This window comes from Schistocerca americana, chromosome 8, assembly GCF_021461395.2.
Source record: "Schistocerca americana isolate TAMUIC-IGC-003095 chromosome 8, iqSchAmer2.1, whole genome shotgun sequence".
NCBI lineage: Eukaryota > Metazoa > Arthropoda > Insecta > Orthoptera > Acrididae > Schistocerca > Schistocerca americana.
Genome location: NC_060126.1, coordinates 490,433,448 through 490,454,759, shown reverse-complemented (window position 1 = coordinate 490,454,759; position 21,312 = coordinate 490,433,448). Strand labels below are relative to the sequence as shown.

The 21,312-nt window shown below is 41.5% G+C and overlaps 1 protein-coding gene across 1 annotated transcript in view; it reads left to right on the top strand.

Annotated features, from left to right (window-relative positions):
• Positions 1-21,312, top strand: part of LOC124545169 (translation initiation factor IF-2-like) — a 121,813-nt gene that overhangs the window by 88,152 nt on the left and 12,349 nt on the right. Inside the window, exon 7 of the mRNA XM_047124005.1 lies at positions 7,284-7,462. Coding sequence (XP_046979961.1) covers positions 7,284-7,462 — 179 coding nt within the window. The remainder of the gene's footprint in view (positions 1-7,283; positions 7,463-21,312) is intronic.

Genomic DNA, 21,312 nt, shown 5'->3' with positions numbered 1-21,312 from the left:
GTCAGTCTGTGGGACGTAATTCAATGCCTGTTGCACTTGGTCTGTCAATACAGGGACAAATAATGTTAGTTGCGGACGAAGCTTGGGTTACCGATCTCCGATGATGTCCCTTATGTGCTCGATTGGCGACAAATCTGGTGATCGAGCAGGCCAAGGCAACATGTCGACACTCTGTAGAACATGTTGCGTTACAACAGTGGCATGTGGGCGAGCGTTATCATGTTGGAAAACACCCCCTGGAATCCTGTTCATTAACGGCAGCTCGTGGACTAAGCAGATTAACGTACAAATTTGCAGCGGGCTGCATGGTATAAGCACGAGAATGTTCCTGTTATCATGCCAAATCGCACCCCAGACCGTAACTCCTGGTGCACGTAGGTCCAATGTGTGTAACACGCAAGCAAGTTTGTTGCAGGCCCTGAACTGGTCTCCTTCTAACCAACACAAGGCCATCACTGGCACTGAGTCTGAACCATGCATCATTAAAAACTAGAACAGACCTACACTCTGCACTGTAATGAACCCTCACTTGACACCCACTGAGTTGCAAATGGTGGCGGTTTGGGATCAGTGCGATACACGTTACAGGGCGTCCGGCTCAAGCGTTCTTTTACGTGACAGTTCATTGTATCACTGTGGTTCCAACTGCCACTCAGATTGCTGTTGTAGATGCAGTACGGTGAGCTAGGGCCACACACCGTATACGACAGTCTTGCCTCTCGGTAGCCCAAGCAGCCGTTCGAAGCCCAGTCTTTTTGCCACCTTACATTCTCGTGACCAGCGCTGTACAGTGGCTACATTCTTGCCAAGTATATCTGCAGCATTACAGAAGGAATATCTAGCATCTCGTAGCCCTAATACGCGGCCTCGTTCAAGCTCTGTGAGGCGCTGACAGTGGCGACGTCGCCGCCTTAAAGGTGTTTTTGATTAACATCAACACACCACGTCCAATCTCAAAGGTAACTAACGCTCACGACCATTACACAGTGTTTCGCACCATCCACACACACACACACACACACACACACACACACACACACACACACACACATTTCATACAGGTAGTTCCAGACCGAGACTCATAGATATTTTACGCGTGTTACTTACCGCCTCCATTATTGCTTCGTTTTACATTAAGACAATACATGTCCTTCGCTGCACAACTACATGTGTAAGAAAACTGTTCGTTTTACGTTTTTATTAGTGGCTAGCCAACAACCCGTACAACAGAAAATCTTTAACCATTTTTGAACAATTTTCGTTTTTTTTAGTACTCGTCTTTTATGTAATTATTATAATCTGGTTTAAGCAATGGCTTGAGAATGCATGTAGACACGCACAGTTGAACTTTTACTATCGATTTCAGTACGAGTTTGTTGATAAGCATTTAATGCCTGTGTTGTTATTGTCAGACAGTGTGTCAATGGACAGTAGCCCAAGAAGGTGAGGAAAGACATTATTCTCTAGAAGCATTTAGTCCATATTCTGCAAGGGAGCAGAGCTGTTGAGTGTCCTGAAACCAGTAGCATCATCGTGAGCATACAGCTTCCACAGGGGTTCCAGTTTACTAAAAATGCTGTGTCGGATGCTCAATAGCAGTATGACTACAGTGCGTCTAACAGTGTATGACTGCGGTTGTGGTTAGTGCTACAATTTCGACACGTAGAGAGGTAGAGATGAACAGCAAAGAACATATGTGTGACTTAATTCGGGGAGCATTCTTGTCCGTATCAGGAGTGTATGATTCATAAGTTTCTCAAAGGTAAAGATATGTACAATATGGGTGACCTGGTGTTGAGTGTGAAAATCTGCATTACGGGATGGAGACTAATTGTAGTCCCTGGAGCCACCAGTGATACTGTCTGTCGTCCCATAGTGTCTCTCAGTGAAACGGTAATTTTCTGACGTATTGTATCCCTCCATAGAGATACCAATTATTGGAAACACCCAGCGGAAGCAACGTTCCATATTACTACTTCTTTGATGTTGTATTGATTAAACAGGCTTGTTACTTTACTGAGGTTTCAAAACTTTCACCTTCAAATGTTTGATTGTTGTTGTGTCTAAAATGTCTTGGAATTAAGATGTGCCTTGTTGTGTAATCCTAATCCCATATAACGTTTTATCTCATTACTGATTATGCTCTACTTTTTCCCAGTAGCTATGGCACCTGCACCTTTGCCCCTGACTGGCGGGCAACCTTACATGTCGCCTAAGAGCCGTAGTTGCCTAATGCTTAGGCGTGAAGGTTGCGTCTTCAAAGAGTAATCCTGAGAAATGATTTATCGTAGTATAGAGGAAATAATGTCAGTGATGAAATCAAATATACAATATACAATTAGCTACAGATCTGTTTTTCATTATTAAATACTCGACATCATTAATAGATTATTCAAACACGTACTTACTGAATGAACTTCTGATGCAACTACTGGCTTCTTGGTAGCAAAAATTCAAATTTTCGATTGGCTATGATTAGTTTACGAATAAAGGATGTACCATACTGTGAATCGTGTACAATATCTGGTAGTTGTGTTAAACCTTCCCAATCTGGTTCATTTCAAATTTTGTACGATTCTTAAATTTTCTTTATCCTGGGACGGTGCTTCAGCAAGGTACAAATTACGAGCAGTGAAGATTACCTGCAAACCGTCTTACATTCTTCTTAAGATGAACCAATATTTCCTTTCTCTTCTTCTACTTTTATGTCAACATGAGTTTTAAAGACTCTACATCTTCGTCTCTGCAGCCCTTAGTGAGGAAGTGAACAACTTATCCTACGTTACACTGCCGATGATTTTCTCAGTTGGAAAACTTCAATGAAGCTCTCGAAACTTGGTGAAGATCCCTATGTTTCATAGTGCACTGTGGCTGCAGCCGCTATGGTGTTCTCACCAGACACTACGGGAACCCCGAGACGGTAAAAGAGAAAGAGAGTTTCACGTGTGATGCGCCCGATTCAGGGAATCCCACGAACGATGAGAGGTAAACAAATGGCAGGTGGCATCTCGACAGTAACGCCACACTTTTTGGTGGCAGACATCCTCAGTGGGTTGTCAACCGAAGATAAATTGTAGCGATTGCGAGACTCCGAGGAGACGTAATCCACGAGCTAAACTGTGTTAAGCAGTTTTAACAGTGTTAAATTTCTGGGGTTACTACTCTATAGTAAATTCAGTTGTGAAGGGCATACCACAAAATTACTTAAGTGCCTAAACAAGTCTGGGAATGATGTCAGATGTAGGAGATATAAATATAAAAAAGAAACTGGCATACTTTGCTTACTTTCATTCTATTATGTCATATGAGATCATATTCTGGGACAACTCGTCAAACCGAGCAAAAGCTTTTAGGGTGCAAAAGCGCGTGATAAGAATCATTTGTGGTGTAAATTAAATAACATCTTCTAGAAACCTGTTCAAGGAATTTTGTATTCTAACCACTGCTTCTCAGATTATTTATTCCATAATGAAATTTGTCACAAGTAATACATATCTCTTTCCAGCCAATAGCTCAATACATAGTATCAATACTAGGAATAAGAAAAATCTACATAAAGACCTAAAATCGCTTAACTTGGTCCAAAAAATGGGTCCAATATTCAGGAACACACATTTTCAATAAATTGCCAGCGACCATTAAAAACTTGGTTTCAGACAAAGCACGGTTTAAACAGAGTTTGAAAGACTTTGCGATAGGCAACTCCTACTCCATAAATGAATGTCTTAACAGTGACTGTTGTGCCGGCTTGAGTAAGAATATGTATTAGATTTGACAACAATTGGTCACAACAGTCAAAACTAGGTATTTTGTGTATGATAAATTTATTAATAGTGCATAACAGTGCTTCATTCTGACAGTGTGTAAATTCTATAAATATTAGCTGTTCCAGTTTACTGCATTGTATTAACCTATTTCGACTATCTACTGACAAATGGTCAGGGTAGTAAGTGTTACATTCAATTGTTTTATGTTTTTATGTTATACTTTAACACGTTACACGCGCACGACATTCATATCATTTTCTGGGTCCTTGGAACGAAAACTGAATATAATCTAACACCTGAAACTGAAACAAATTAACTGCTATAATCATCCGTTTGTTTCCAGTCCTCTCACCTGGCATTGCTTGCAGGAATACCTACAGGACAGAATTTTGTACGTTTTTCAAAAACCAAAAAAGGAAACTATCCTCGATTTCCTTGCACAACGAGTTTTCAATAAGATGGTCCTCACCTTTCATTATGACTGAAAAAGTCTACAATTTTCTGCCAGTTTATAAGGAAAGATGCTGTTCCTAACGAAGAATTAACAATTGCAAATAAATAAAGATCTTGTACTCCAACTCAGGTCGTGGAATCTCCTCACCGCTCTATGTGCGGCCTCAGAAGTCCTCAGTACACTGGAGGTGGAAAGCTGCAGATGAAGCTGAAGTGTCAGTCTGCTGCAGATCATGTTTTTGTTGCTGTTGTGGTCTTCAGTCCTAGGACTGGTTTGATGCAGCGCTCCATGCTACCCTATCCTGTGCAAGCTTCTTCATCTCACAGCACTTACTGCATCCTACATCCTTCTGAATCTGATTAGTGTATTCATCTCTTGGTCTCACTCTACGATTTTTGCCCTCCACGCTGCCCTACAATACTAAATTGGTGATTCCTTGATGCCTCAGAACATGTCCTACCAACCGGCCCTTTCTTCTTGTTATGCCACAAACTCCTCTTCTCCTCAATTCTATTCAATACTTCCTCATTAGTTATGTGATCTACCCATCTAATCTTCAGCATCCTTCTGTAGCACCACATTTCGAAAGCTTCTATTCTCTTCTTGTCCAAACTATTTATCGTCCATGTTTCACTTCCTGACACTTAAAACTATACTCGATGTTAACAAATTACTCATCTTCAGAAACGCTTTCCTTGCCGTTGGCAGTCTACGTTTTATATCTTCTCTACTTCGACAATCATCAGTCATTTTGCTCCCCAAATAGCAAAAGTCCTTTACTACTTTAAATGTCTCATTTCCTATTCTAATTCACTCAGCATCACCCGACTTAATTAGACTACATTCCATTATCCTCGTTTTGCGTTTGTTGATGTTCATCTTATAACCTCGTATCAAGACACGGTCCATTCCGTTTGACTGCTCTTCCAAGTCCTTTGCTGTCTCTGACAGAATTACAATGTCATCGCCGAACCTCAAAGTTTTTATTTCTTCTCCATGGACTTTAATACCTACTCCGAACTTTTCTTTTGTTTCCTTTACTGCTTGCTCAATATACGGATTGAATAATAATCGGAGAGCGGGTTGTAGCTACAACCCAGTCTCACTCCCTTCCCAACCACTGCTTCCCTTTCATGCCCCTCGACTCTTATAACTGCCATCTGGTTTCTGTACAAATTGTAAATAGCCTTTCGCTCCCTGTATTTTACCCCTGCCACCTTTAGAATTTGAAAGACAGTATTCCAGTCAACATTGCCAAAAGCTTTCTCTAAGTCTACAAATGCTAGAAACGTAGCTTTGCTTTCCTTAATCTTTCTTCTAAGATAAGTCGTAAGGTCAATATTGCCTCATGTGATCCAATATTTCTACGGGATCCAAACTGATCTTCCCTAGGGTCGACTTCTGCCAATTTTTCCATTCGTCTGTACAGAATTCGTGTTAGTATTTTGCTGCTGTGACTTATTAAACTGATAGTTCGGTAATGTTCACATCTGCCAACACCTGCTATCTTTAGGATTGGAATTATTATATTCCTCTTGACGTCTGCGGGTATTTGGCCTGTCTCATACATCTTGCTCAATAGATTGTAGAGTTTTATCAGGACTGGCTCTCCCAAGGCCGTCATTTGTTCTAATGGAATGTTGTCTACTCCCGGGGCCTTGTTTCGACTCAGGTCTTTCAGTGCTCTGTCAAACTCATCACGTAGTATCGTATCCCCCATTTTATCTTCATCTACATCCTCTTCCATTTCCATAATATTGTCCTCAAGTACATGTATAGTCAATCTATATACTCCTTCCACCTTTCTGCTTTCCCTTTGCTTTTGATATTCATACAAGTGGTTCTCTTCTCTCCAAAGGTCTCTTTAATTTTCCTGTAGGCAGTATCTATCTTAACCCAAGTGAGATAAGCCTCTACATCCTTACAATTGTCCTCTAGCCATCCCTGCTTAGCCATTTTTGAGACGTTTGTATTCTTTTTTGCCTGCTTCATTTTCTGCATTTTTATACTTTCTCCTTTCGTCAATTAAATTCAATATTTCTTCTGTTACCCAAGAATTTCTACTAGCCCTTGTCTTTTTACCTACTCGATCCTCTGCTGTCTTCACTACTTCATCCCTCAGAGCAACCCATTCTTCTTCTACTGTACTTCATTCCCCCATTCCTGCCAAATGTTCCCTTATGCTGTCCCTGAAACTCTGTACAACCTCTGGTTTAGTCAGTTTATCCATGTCCCATCTCCTTAAATTACCACCTTTTTGCAGTTTCTTCAGTTTTAATCTACAGTTCATAACCAATAGATTGTGGTCAGAGTCCACATCCTCCCCTGGAAATGTCTTACAATTTAAAACCTGGTTCCTAAATCTCTGTCTTACCATTATATAATCTATCTGAAACCTGTCAGTATCTCCAGGCTTCTTCCTTGTATACAACCTTCTTTTATGAGTCTTGAACCAAGTGTTAGCTATGATTAAGTTGTGCTCTGTGCAAAATTCTACCAGGCGGTTTCCTCTTTCATTTCTTCCCCCCACTCCATATTCACCTACTACGTTTCCTTCTCTCCTTTTTCCTACTACCGAATTCCAGTCACCCATGACTATTAAATTTTCGTCTCCATTCACTACCTGAATAATTTCTTTTATTTCATCATACATTTCTTCAATTTCTTCGTCATCTGCACAGTTAGTTGGGATATAAACTTGTACTACTGTAGTAGGCGTGGGCTTCGTGTCTATCTTGACCACAATAATGCGTTCACTATGCTGTTTGTAGTAGCTTACCCGCACTGCTATTTTTTTTTATTCATTATTAAACCTACTCCTGCATTACCCCTATTTGATTTTGTATTTACAATCCTGTATTTACCTGACCAAAAGTCTTGTTCCTCCTGCCATCGACCCTCACTAATTCCCACTAATCTGTCACATTTATTAATCATGATACTGCAATGTACTTATGAATGCGATCCAAAGAAAAGAGTGCAGCAGTACACTGTATAGTGCTGGGAGTTCCTCTGCTGTCATCCTCAGTGAATTCTGCAGCGTGATGTTTGTCGTGTTGCAGCGGCTACCCCAGCGGAGGTCCTACAGGGGGGACGTCTCCCTCGGGAACGGCTGGGACGTCCCCGGCAGCCACCGGGCCCACCAACCGGCCATCAACTGACGATGACATCTTCGGGGGCTTCGGCTCCCCTGCAGGGGGCGGCGGTGCTGGCGCCGCAGGAGGCGCAGGCGCAGGATCAGGTATCTCTCACGCTACCGTTCTGTACCCCAATCATCTGACTATTATTTATTTATTATTTTCTTTTACTCTGTTGACTAGATACAAGAACAGACCAAACGTTGCACTTGAATTTGTGTGTATGGTTATAACACATAATTTTTTACAAAATTCCAAATGCGTTAGTATACACTACTGGCCATTAAAATAGCTATACCACGAAGATGAAGTGCTGCAGACGCGAAATTTAACCAACAAGAAGAAGATGCTGTGATATGCAAATGATCAGCTTTTCAGAGCATACACTCAAGGTTGGCGCCGGTGGCGACACCTACAACGTGCTGACATGAGGAAAGTTTCCAACCGATTTCTCATACACAAACAGCAGTTGACCGGCGTTGCCTGGTGAAACGTTGTTGTGATGCCTCGTGTAAGGAGGCGAAATGCGTACCATCACGTTTCCGACTTTGATAAAGGTCAGATTGTAGCCTATCACGATTGCGGTTTATCGTAGCGCGACATTGCTGCTCGCGTTGGTCGAGATCCAATTACTGTTAGCAGAATATGGAATCGGTGGGTTCAGGAGGGTAATAGGGAACGCCGTGCTGGATCCCAACGGCCTCGTATCAATAGCAGTCGAGATGACAGGTATCTTATCCGCATGGCTGTAAAGGATCGTGTAGCCACGTCTCGATCCCTGAGTCAACAGATGGGGACGTTTGCAAGACAAAAACCATCTGCACTAACAGTTTGAAGTTTGCAGCAGCGTGGACTATCAACTCGGAGACCATGGCTGCGGTTACCCTTGACGCTGCATCACAGACAGGAGCGCCTGCTATGGTGTACTCAACGACGGACCTGGGTGCACGAATGGCAAAACGTCATTTTTTCGTATGAATCAAGGTTCTGTTTACAGCATCATGATGGTCGCATCCGTGTTTGGCGACATCGCGGTGAACGCACATTGGAAGCGTGTATTCGTCATCGCCATACTGGCGTATCACCCAGCGTGATGGTATGGGGTGGCATTGGTTACACGTCTCGGTCACCTATTGTTCGCATTGATGGGACTTTGAACAGTGGACGTTACATTTCAGATGTGTTACGACCTGTGGCTCTACCCTTCATTCGATCCCTACGAAACCCTACATTTCAGCAGGATAATGCACGACCGCATATTGCAGGTCCTGTGCGGGCCTTTCTGGATACAGAAAATGTTCGACTGCTGCCCTGGCCAGAACATTGTCCAGATCTCTCACCAACTGAAAACGTCTGGTCAATGGTGGGCGAGCAACTGGCTCGTCACAATACGCCAGTCACTACTCTTGATGAACTGTGGTATGAAGCTGCATGGGCAGCTGTACCTGTACACGGCATCCAAGCTCTGTTTGACTCAATGCCCAGGAGTATCAAGGCCGTTATTACGGCCAGAGGTGGTTGTTCTGGGTACTGATTTCTCAGGATCTATGCACCCAAATTGCGTGAAAATGTAATCACATGTCATTTATAGTATAATATATTTGTCGAATGAATACCCGTTTATCATCTGCATTTGGTGTAGCAATTTTAATGGCCAGTAGTGTAATTTTTGAACAATATTCCAAATGAGTATAACTAAACTTTCTGGCCTTGAAGGAAAATATTAATATAATATCTACTAAAAAAATAATATACATAATTTTAGAAGTCTACATATTACCCTTTGGCCGTCTGGTGCAGAGATATATGTCCGTCCAGAATCAGAAGGCACATGATATGGTTCTACTGTGCAATTCTACATTTCCACATCAGAAATTCTACAATTTATTATTCTAGACTGCGCTATAACATCTATATCGAGGACCAGGTCAGGGAATGAATGATGGACAGAATACCTCAAGGTATAAGAGTTGGATTAGACCAACGTCTGAATGTAATGCTTTTTGCCGGCAACTAAGTAATCAAACAGGACAGTGAAGACAAAATGCAAATAGCGATGCACAGAGTAAACAGTATAAGCCTAAATTATAGTCTAAAGATATTAACGACGAAAACAAAAACATTGGTCTTTTTAGGAAAGTATCTTATAATTACTAAGATATTAATCAATAGCATAAAAATAGAACAGGTGACCCATTTCCTGTATCTAAAATGTGACATAACTTTGGAAAAGAGGGAAACATGAATAAGGAATTCAACACTTATCAACACACTTGTGGCGCGATAAGAAGAACATTTAAATATAAACCAGATTGGGTTTGTTTACAAATAACTTTCCTGCTGCCAGTCACGATTTTCCTTCATTTGCGGTTCGCATTACACTTTTCGGCAAATGATTCCCATTTTCGAAAGGACTCTTCCTCTCTGTTCCATGCTAATTTGAAGTAATATTTTTGATAAAAGAGATTCAGCTTAGTTCTGTTGACGTCAAGTTTCCTTGAGGTTCATTTGTGCATAGTCCCACATACGTTAAACCTCACACACAATTTTCTGTGCACAGTATACATCGAGAATAACGTAAATAAACATCAAAAACATTAGTTAAAAGTGACATGGTACACAGAGAACAAACGCACTTGAAAATGGGAATCATTTCCCGAACCGGTAGTGTAAAATATAAATCAAAGGAATCGTGACTGGTAGCAGAGAAGTTATTTATAAATAAACCTATTGTTTGCACAGTCGCAGGCTTTCACAAACAATTTATGATGGATCAGATTAGGTACAATTGAAAAAAGAAACCCAAAGGAAATTTAGTCATGCCACTCACTACCCACACCACTGTATGGAACAGGAACTTGGACATTAAGATGAAAAGACCTAAGATAATTGGAGGAACAGCAGTGAAGTTCCTTAGATCAGTCAAAGGCTGCACAAGAGGAAACAGAATAAGAAATGAAGAATTAAGCAGAGAATTGGGGATACAGCAATTAACTCAAGAAGTAATCCAATAAAATTAGGATTGAAAAGAGCATGTCACCTCAGAGAATCCCTCGACAACCGATGGAATACAATCCTATTGGAAAAAGGGCCATGGGTAGACCGTGGAAGAGATGGTGAGGATGTAACAGGCCATAAGGCTACACTGTAAAACACTACATCGTTATGTTGGGAGTTGATTTTGTGTGAAAGCAACGGGTACTTGTTAAACACACAGCAATGACGCCACTCTAACCAGTGATCATATACAATTCGCCCAAGTTTCATCATCAACTCGTTGTACAGATGCTCCGTATCTATAGAATATCTTCTGCCTCCTCTTAAGAACGATGTCAAGTGAGGTCTCTACTTCCCCTGTATTTGTAGACAAGTTTTTGACACCGCGTTGGATACGATCAACTTCCTCTGTGACAGAAAAATTTATGGCACAGCCTTTTGGAGGAATTTGTCTAGCCAGCCTGACTGTTTCTATACATTAAATTGCTCACCTTTCAGTGGGATATTCTGCAATAACATATTTTGGATATGAAAAATTTCTTCAAGTTGAAAGTCTGCTACTGATGTTTTGTTCTAATACATACATACATACATACATACATAACTGGTATGACGTCAGTGAAAATACATACATACATACATACGTACATACATACATACATAACTGTTATGACGTTAGTGAAAATTCCCGAAAAATATTACCCTTTTATACAAAATCTTGACACTCAGATTAATAATAAGACTATCTGATTGCTCTTTGATTGACATATTAAAAAGTAGTAAAGACTTTCATTATGCAATGACAAATGTAAGGGGAGCCTGAGCATGTAAGCAAATGAATGCAACGTTACGATCAACTACTATGTCCTTCTGATACGTGATACCTGAGGACGGATACCGCGGTTCATTGTCAGAGACAGCGTATATAAATAATTTAGCTTCTCCACGATATCATGAATGAGAGTTTTTCACTTAAGTTCAGTGGTATTATTTTAAAATGTTCTCTGCACTGATATTTGATCTTATAGTGACAGTAACAAAGCTGCAGCTAGAAAATATTCTCACTTCCTACATGCAGTGTTTCTCGACTTCCTGAAATGATTTGACTGAAAGTGACACAAGCTTTTATTAATAAAAGTACAATGATATGGTGTATCAACTGAAACTTGCGCCTGGATTGGGGATTGCTTGGTAGGGAGGACGCAACATTGTCATCTTGAATGGAGAGTGATCGAAAGATGTGTCCCAGTGAAGTGAGTTCAAACTCCTGCTGTTCACTGTAAGACAGTATGAATAGTGACCACATACTCTCAGTAACTGATGCTATTATTAGTAATGACATACTGTGTGAAGAATGCCTCGCAAATGTTCAATCAGATCTTGGTAAGATTTAAAGATGGGGTCGCAGATTGACAGACTTGCTTTAGATGTTAAGAAATGTAAAATTTTGCAGTCCACAAAACATAGTATCCGTGAGTCACACCTGGAATCAGTCAACTTTAACAAATACCTAATTGTAACATTTCGTAGCTACATGAAATGGAATAATGACACAGGTTGAGTCGTAGGTAAAGCAGGTGGCAGATTTTAGTGCGACCAGTCCTGGACAATTGCTAAATCACCTTGGAATCATAGCAAGTAGATCTACCAGGTGTGTTGAACGTATTCAGAGAAGGGCAGCACGAATGGTTATTAGTTTCTTTGAGCCATGGGAGAGTGTCACGTAGACGCTGAAAAACTTGAGCTGACTGCCTTTCTAAACTAGTAAACAATCATAACAAAACTTTCAGCCATGATAGGCGCTCTCAAAATGTGTAAAATCATCACAGTTGAATTAAGTTTTCCAATATTTTGACGGTGCCTATCTTGTCTACAAAATTTTTGTGTATTGTTTAGTAAGACTTTTTTTTTGGTCATCAGTCTACTGACTGGTTTGATGCGGCCCGCCACGAATTCCTTTCCTGCGCTAACCTCTTCATCTCAGAGTAGCACTTGCAACCTACGTCCTCAATTATTTGCTTGACGAATTCCAATCCCTGTCTTCCTCTACAGTTTTTGCCCTCTACAGCTCCCTCTAGTACCATGGAAGTCATTCCCTCATGTCTTAGCAGATGTCCTATCATCCTGTCCCTTCTCCTTATCAGTGTTTTCCACATATTCCTTTCCTCTCCGATTCTGCGTAGAACCTCCTCATTCCTTACCTTATCAGTCCACCTAATTTTCAACATTCGTCTATAGCACCACATCTCAAATGCTTCGATTCTCTTCTGTTCCGGTTTTCCCACAGTCCATGTTTCACTACCATGCAATGCTGTACTCCAGACGTACATCCTCAGAAATTTCCTCCTCAAATTAAGGCCGGTATTTGATATTAGTAGACTTCTCTTGGCCAGAAATGCCTTTTTTGCCTTAGCGAGTCTGCTTTTGATGTCCTCCTTGCTCCGTCCGTCATTGGTTATTTTACTGCCTAGGTAGCAGAATTCCTTAACTTCACTGACTTCGTGACCATCAATCCTGATGTTGAGCTTCTCGCTCTTCTCGTTTCTACTACTTCTCAATACCTTCGTCTTTCTTCGATTTACTCTCAAACCATACTGTGTACTCATTAGACTGTTTATTCCGTAAGACAGAGGCATGTAATGATGAGCTCTCAGGTCAAAACCAATCATGAAGTAAATAAAATAATTTTCTGTCAGAGACTGTTTTAGTTCCGCAAAAGGTTCGTTGTGGTTTTCAGAGAACAGATGTAGAAGAAGATGGATGCTAATAATTGTGCGTTTTGTTCCATCTTTTGTAAGCTTTCTGTAAACCACTACCTAATGTCATCCATTACCATGTTTCCTAAATTACTTACAGCACACACATTCATGTCATGCTAGGCAATAGACAGTAAATTCTTTGGATATTTGGTGGAACAATTACCGAAGAAAAGGTGAAGTTTATCAGATGGGATGGACGTAATATATTCGCATAACGGTTGTTCGATTTAACTCCTATCTTCTCCACACTACACCAAAGAGCAGCATTCTCACTTCCGTGCCAATGTTGAAGAACTTCCGTGCTGGGGACCACGTCTGGGTTCATTCTGTTTCTGCTCGCGCCGCAGTTCCGTGAACACCAATCACAACTCAGTGAAAGTCCGCTCTCATCTCACGTGGAACTCGTTTCCTTACAGTGGTAGGAGCAGATTGTATCAAACAGGTTACAGCCCCGATTGCTTCTGGAATTGGTTTAATTAAATCACGTTTCTCGTGGCAAACCTTGTTAAGGCTTCGCACGAAGATTTTAGTCGGAATAAATTGAGCGAAATGGAATTATTAAACACGGGATACTTTTTTTTAGGGCTTTTCCATTCCGTAAGCTACGATTCTTTTCCCCAGTAAGAGGACGAAATATTGGAGGCAGTAATTGCAGTAACATACCTATTATTAACCATTGTAGTGAACTAATGTGGACTGAGCACATTTAACAAACAGTAGGAAAAGCAGAGGCCAGGTTGAGATTCACTGGGACCATCTTCAGAACACTCATCAGTCAGGAAACTTTACCAAGTAGGAGTAACAAAGTGACAGAGAAAATTCGACAGGAGTGGAGTGTTTCGTCACGGGATAGCTTACTTGGCGTGAGAGAGTAATGCAAAAGTTCAACCGACTTGATTGGCAGATGCTACAGCAGAGCCGATGTGCATCACGGAAGATTCTCCCCGCTCCCAACGGAGTCGAACAGCATATTACTTCCTGCCATGTACATGTCGCGAAATGACCGCGGCGAGAAAATCAGGAAAATTAAATTTCAGACGCAGATTTAACTACCGATAAGAAAAGGAAGAAATGATATTATCAGTAGCAGTACCTCCCACCACACGCTCTACAGTGACTTTCGTAATATACAGGTACAAGTAATACTGTAATGTCACTGCAATGGTCGCATTTGCCAGAACATCATTAAGTCCAATGAAATAGTAAGTGTATGTATGTCTAAAATGTATGGCTTTACTGTTCGCCCACGAGAATCACGCATTTCAACCAACATACTCTTGGTTCGGAAGCCACCACACGTTTTGTCATGGAGGATACCTCTGGTATCACATAATAATTTCACCTTTTCTCATTTATTGAGTAGTGGTGGGCGCGAAGTACTATAGATTTTAAGTCTTCCTATGTTATCGAATTTCGCATATCATTCCGGTGTGTATAGGGGGGGATGTAACATGTTGTCTGACGTCCTGGAAAAAATGCTCTCTAAATTTTAACACCAAAGCTTTCCATGGTACAACACGCCTCTCTTGTAGTGTTTGCCAGTAGAGTTTGGTGAACATTTCCGTGAAGTTCTCCCTTTTACTAAGCTCCCAAAGAACAAAACGCTGTACTCTTCACATCCTGAGTCATGATCTAGAATATGTCGAATGGGTTTTCCATCAGTAGGTGGGTTACGTTTCCTCGGGATTCTGAGAATGAATTCTGTTCTTTTTTACAATTAGCCTTATATGGTCGTTCCACACTATGTAGCTCCGAATGGAAGGTCACACATATTGTATGTTTGGTACTATTTTCAGTGATTTATTACTCCTACTGCAATCCTGTAGCAAATGCTATCTGGCCAAAAGCATCCTGACACCACAGTTGTTGTTGTGGTCTTGAGTCCTGAGACTGGTTTGATGCAGCTCTCCATGCTACTCTATCCTGTGCAAGCTGCTTCATCTCCCAGTACGTAATGCACCCTACATCCTTCTGAATCTGCGTAGTGTATTCATCTCTTGGACTCCCTCTACAATTTTTACCCTCCACGCTGCCCTCCAATACTAAATTGGTGACCCCATGAAGTCTCAGGACATGTCCTACCAACCGACCCCTACTTCTAGTCAAGTTGTGCCACAAACTCCTCTTCTCCCCAATTCTATTCAATACCTCCTCATTAGTTATGTGAACTACCCATCTAATCTTCAGCATTCTTCTGTAGCATCACATTTCGAAAGCTTCTATTCTGTTCTTGTCCAAACTATTTATCGTCCATGTTTGGCTACACTCCACACGAATACTTTCTGAAACGACTTCCTGACACTATCTATACTCGATGTTAAAAAATTTCTCTTCTTCAGAAACGCTTTCCTTGCCATTGCCAGTCTACGTTTTATATTCTCTCTACTTCGACCATCATCAGTTATTTTGCTCCCCAAATAGCAAAACTCCTTTACTACTTTAAGTGTCTCACTTCCTAATCTAATTCCCTCAGCATCACCCGACTTAATTCGATTACATTCCATTATGTTCGGTTTGCTTTGGTTGATGTTCATCTGATATCCTCCTTTCAAGACACTGTCCATACCGTTCAACTACTCTTCCAAGTCCTTTCCTGTCCTGACAGAATTACAATGTCATCGGCGAACTTCAAAGTTTTTATTTCTTCTCCATGGATTTTAATACCTACTCCGAATTTTTCTTTTGTTTCCTTTACAACTTGCTCAATATACAGATTGAATAACGTCGGGGAAAGGCTACAACCCTGTCTCACTCCCTTCCCAACCACTGCTTGTCTTTCACGTCCATTGACTCTTATAACTTCCATCTGGTTTCTGTACAAATTGTAAATAGCCTTTCGCTCCCTGTATTTTACCCCTGCCACCTTTAGAATTTGAAAGAGAGTATTCCAGTCAACATTGTCAAAAGCTTTCTCTAAGTCTACAAACGCTAGATACGTAGGTTTGCCATTTCTCAATCTAGCTTCTAAGAAAAGCCGTAGGATCAGTATTGCCTCACGTGTTCCAACATTTCTACGGAATCCAAACTGATCTTCCCCGAGGTTGGCTTCTACCAGTTTTTCCATTCGTCTGTAAAGAATTTGCGTTAGTATTTTGCAGCCGTGACTTATACAACTCATAGTTCGGTAATTTTCACATCTGTCAACACCTGCTTTCTTTGGAACTGGAATTATTATATTCCTCTTGAAGTCTGAGGGTATTTCGCCTGTCTCATACATTTTGCTCACCAGATGGTAGAGTTTTGTCAAGACTGGCTCTCCCAAGGCTGTCAGTAGTTCTAATGGAATGTTGTCTACTCCCGGGGCTTTGTTTCGACTTAGGGCTTTCAGTGCTCTGTCAAACTCTTCATGCAGTATCATATTCCCATGTCATCTTCATCTACATGCCCTTCCAGTTCCATAATATTGCCCTCAAGTACATCGCCCTTGTATAGACCCTCTATATACTCCTTCCACCTTTCTGCTTTCCGTTCTTTGCTTAGAACTGGGTTTCCATCTGAGCTCCTGATATTCATACAAGTGGTTCCCTTCTCTCCAAAGGTCTCTCTAATATTCCTGTAGGCGGTATCTATCTTACCCCTAGTGAGATATCCCTCTACATCCTTACTTTTGTCCTCTAGCCATCCCTGCTTAGCCATTTTGCACTTCCTGCCGATCTCATTTTTGAGAAGTTTGTATTCCTTTTTGCCTGCGTCATTTACTGTATTTTTATATTTTCTCCTTTCATCAATTAAATTCAATGTCTCTTCTGTCACCCAAGGATTTCTACTAGCCCTCGTCTTTTTACCTACTCGATCCTCTGCTGCCTTCACTACTTCATCCCTCAAAGCTACCCATTCTTTTTCTACTGTATTTCTTTCCCCCATTCCTGTCAAATGTTCCCTTATGCTCTCCCTGAAACTCTCTACAACCTCTGATTTAGTCAGTTTACCCAGGTCCCATCTCCTTAAGTTGCCACTTTTTTGCAGTTTCTTCAGTTTTAATCTACAGTTCATAACTAATAGATTGTGGTCAGAGTCCACATCCTCCCCTGGAAATGTCTTACAATTTAAAACCTGGTTTAAATCTCTGTCTTACCATTATATAATCCATCTGAAACCTATCAGTATCTCCAGGTTTCTTCCTCTACGTACAACGAAATTAACAACTAAGTGTCACGAGAGGCAGATCTACCAGTACAGGAGGAGGCGGGGAACACTGTGTCTTCAGTGGGTGGTTGCAGCAACGGCAGAATGGTCGGTCGGGAGAGCTCAGTGACAACGAACGTGGACTAGTCACTGAATGTCACCTGATCAACGAATCCACCAGGGACGTTTCAGTCCTGCTAAAAACGCACAAGGTGACCCTAACGATATGGCTGCGAAATGGAATCTCGAAGTAAAAATCACAGCTAAACAAGACCAGGTCAACCTCGTGCATTGACAGTCTGTGATCACCGAGTATTGAGGGGGTGGTTATAGAATCGCATGACATCAGCTGAAGCAATGAACCGTGAGTACCAAAGTCGTACTAGCAGTCTAGCTAGCAAAATTACAGTGCTTATGGATTGGAAAAAGGAATGTGACAGAAAGGTTCATAAGCTCCTCAAAGGCACTCATTTCTGTAGTTAGTGCTAAGCGACAGTTGAGGTGGTGTAAAGATCGACGCCATTGGACAGTGAGTGACTGGAAACGAATTATTTGGAGGATTAATCACCGTGTTTCTGTGGGAACCTGATGGAAGGGTTTGGGTTCTGACAGTGCCTGGAGAACGTTACTCACCGTTATGTGCGTAGTCCCAAGAGCGAAGTACGGAGGAGGTGGTGTTACGGAATGGAGATGCTTTTTGTGGTTGGTTTACTGCCCTTAACAGAACGCCAAGTATGGAATAATACTGCTTACAGAAGATTCACATTTCGGAATCGATGTTTGTTTGTAGCGCCATGACAACGCAACCTGTCATAAAGTAGCATAAATGAGGAAAAGGTATGTGGACAACAAAATTCCTGGAATGGGCTGGTTTTGTCCGATATCCCGATATGAACCGAATGAAATACCTTTAGGTTGAATTAGAACGTCGACTTCGCTCCACACCTCACAGCCTCTCTGGTTTCGGCTCTGGAGAAAGAATGGGATACTGCCTCCGCAGACATTCAGGCACCTCACTGAAAGTCTCCTCTTGAGAGTCTAAGAGGTAATAAAGGCGAAGGGTGGGCACACCTCACACTACCGTCTGCGTGAGTCTGGTTACATATTGAGGGTTAACTACCAGTCCCTGCACTTTGTGACCAGACAACCTCAAGCAGGCGTCATCCACTAGATTGCTTATTTAAATTGTTACCAGTGACAGCAGTCTCTTCCTCCTCTATCCACAACTAGCTAACTCCCAGGCGTTGCCTGAGTATGTATCTATCAGCAATTTATAAACCCATCTCTATCTCCCCTCCCCCCATCTATTTCTGTCCATCTCCTCCACATCTCCTCTCTGTCCGTCTGCTACTCCAGCCTCTCTCTGCTCGTCTTCTTCTACCCCTCTCTGCCCATTTCTTACTCTTTCCTTTCTCTGTCTATTTCCCCCTTCCTTTCTATTTCCTCCTCCCAGTGCCTCAGTCCATCTCCTCCTCTCCCTTTTCCTTTCTGCCCTCCTTCGCTTTCTCTGCTCACATCCTCCTCTGTCCATCTTCTCCTCTCCCCTGTCTGTGTCCACCTGCTCCCCCCCCCCCCCCCCCTCGCCTCTGTGTCCGTCCACTTCTTCCTCCACCTTCTCTCTCCACATTATCATAGACTATCTCCCCCCCCCCCCCCAATCCTCCTGTAGTAAGTCGCCAGTTCTTATTCCCACAGTATTACAGTATTACTTCCCAGATAGGATGCAATATGTACACCAAGTTTGGTTGAATTCGATCCAGTGGTTAAGTAGGTTTACCGTAATTTTTATCGTATACGTACATGTCACAAAATTTTTGACAGATTTTTAACATATTTCACAGATGGAATGATCGTATGGCATTTAGATGGCAGGGATATCCACTTTGGGATTCGATCGCCGTATTGCAAGTCGTTTTAGATGACGCCACTTCGGCGACTTGCGTGTCAATGATGATGGAAATGATGATCAAGGGCACACAGCACCCAGTCCTCTTCCGGCCCCCCTTGCGTGGTAGGCGGTAATGCTACCGCTGCCCTACGGAGGCGGACATTTCACAGATAAACATGTGTCACCCTTAACTCCAGTGAATTTCACCCTGCAGTTTCGTTTCCAGACAGCTTACTGTTTATGACGTCATATCTCTTCAACTGGGTGTTGTACAATGACTTAATTTTGTAGGTACCGTCATTCGCATATGCTGTTCCTGTCTACGAAATACATTGTGAATAATACTAGTACTAAAGATTGAAGTAAAAGGTTATGTCAGATGCGGCAGTTTTATTGCATGAATAGTGAAAATGTGTTAAGCGATGAATCTTTTTCAGCTATTAAACGTCTCATAAGTGTTTAGAATTATGTGTAAAGTCTGCTGCGAGTCGCTAAGTGCTCTCATTCCCAAATAATGGCTGGATATAGTCTGGGTATTTGCGCATCGTGAACTACGTTTTTTCACTCACCTTCTTCCCCCCCCCCCCCCTCTCCCCTCCCCACCGCCCTCCTTGAGAGGGAGGTGGTTCTTACCACAGTAATGGTTCTTCCCAGAGAGTACTAAGCCTGGTTTAGGAGGAGATGTGGAACATATGTACACCCATACATTTTATTATGTTTGGATTTTTTATATCCCTACAGTAAACGGTAATGGTTTTCTAACACTTCCATGAGATATTGGTGAAGTTGCTGTCGCCTTGTTAGTAACAACGTTTTCCGTTTGGTCTGGTAGTAAATCCTGAACGAAATCACAAGGCTAGTTCGACAGCCTGTAACATCGTATTTAATGTAGTAAATTAGCGTAAATATTATAGTTTCAAGTTCATCACTCAAGACTCGAGGCGTTCATAGATCAGATTGACGAAACATACATTGTAGCCTTTCAACACTTCCGGAAGTGTTATCCATGACCAGAGTATACAAAACTGTCAATATATTTAGTTGCAGGCGGGAAATACAAGGGCAAAATTAAAAATTTATCATATCAGTAACTACTTGGTGTTTTATATTATTTCATAACGTGATATTTACTCCGTTAGCAGATCTTAGGTCCAATATACAGGAAGACTGATGCCCGAGATTAAGAAAATCTTCTAGGGCTTCCAGCCGCGTCAGATGATTGAAATCCCACGAGTTTCCTGAAGTAACAGAACATCAAGTGAACTTGTCTCAACAGCACAAGAAATAATGAGTTGTAAATTATCATTTAAGGGAAATCTTTGAGAGAGGGTTTAGTGCCACATGTAGTGTATCTGAAGTTGTTACAACGTATTTTTTAGTAATGACACCGGTGTCATTGTCGAGTTAGATTGCCAACGATCGTGTTTTTAATTCTGTTACCATTTACATTAATTTATTTACCTTTAAGCATATTTCAGAGGCAAGTTCGTCTCTGGACTAATTCGCCTATCAGTTTTCCATTTAGAGCACTATGCATTTTCGGAGAGCATTAAGCACCAGTCTGACTGCTTCCTTACTTTCATCTAACCATGTTTGTTTGTCTGTTTGTGTATCTTTGGGATGACGGGCACATTTAAATTAGACTATGGAATCTATTTATTCCCTACTTTCCACATGGATTGAATGTTTACCTGAAATGTTAATGTTCTCCACTAAAATTCCCACCCTGTCTTGATTTATCTGTCCTTTGAGTTGCTTACTTAAAAGAAATGCGTTACTGCCCGTGGATTACCATTGTATAGTACTGAATTTTGACCTATCTGAACAAGTAATGATTACAGTGAAATCACTCTCTTCTTCATTTTATCCCTGATATTTTTGTAATTCAAGATGTCGGCGGAAGAAAATTCTGACTCCCAGTTTGCTAAGGATTAGTCTGTTCACGTTGTTCGTGCTGTTTTCCAGTGCACCACGATCTGGCAACAAGTACTGCTACAATATACTTCACAAACTGCTTCGTCTTCTTGTACTTATGGTGTTCTTTTTCAACTTAACCAAACATAACAAACGATGCACCACGAAGGAGTTATCCGAAAGGGACGGAAGTCGGTAGGTGTGATGTACGGGGTGTTCAAAAAGTCCGCAGTGCCGTATGATTGTTCGCCTGCCTGGGTTACTTCCCTTC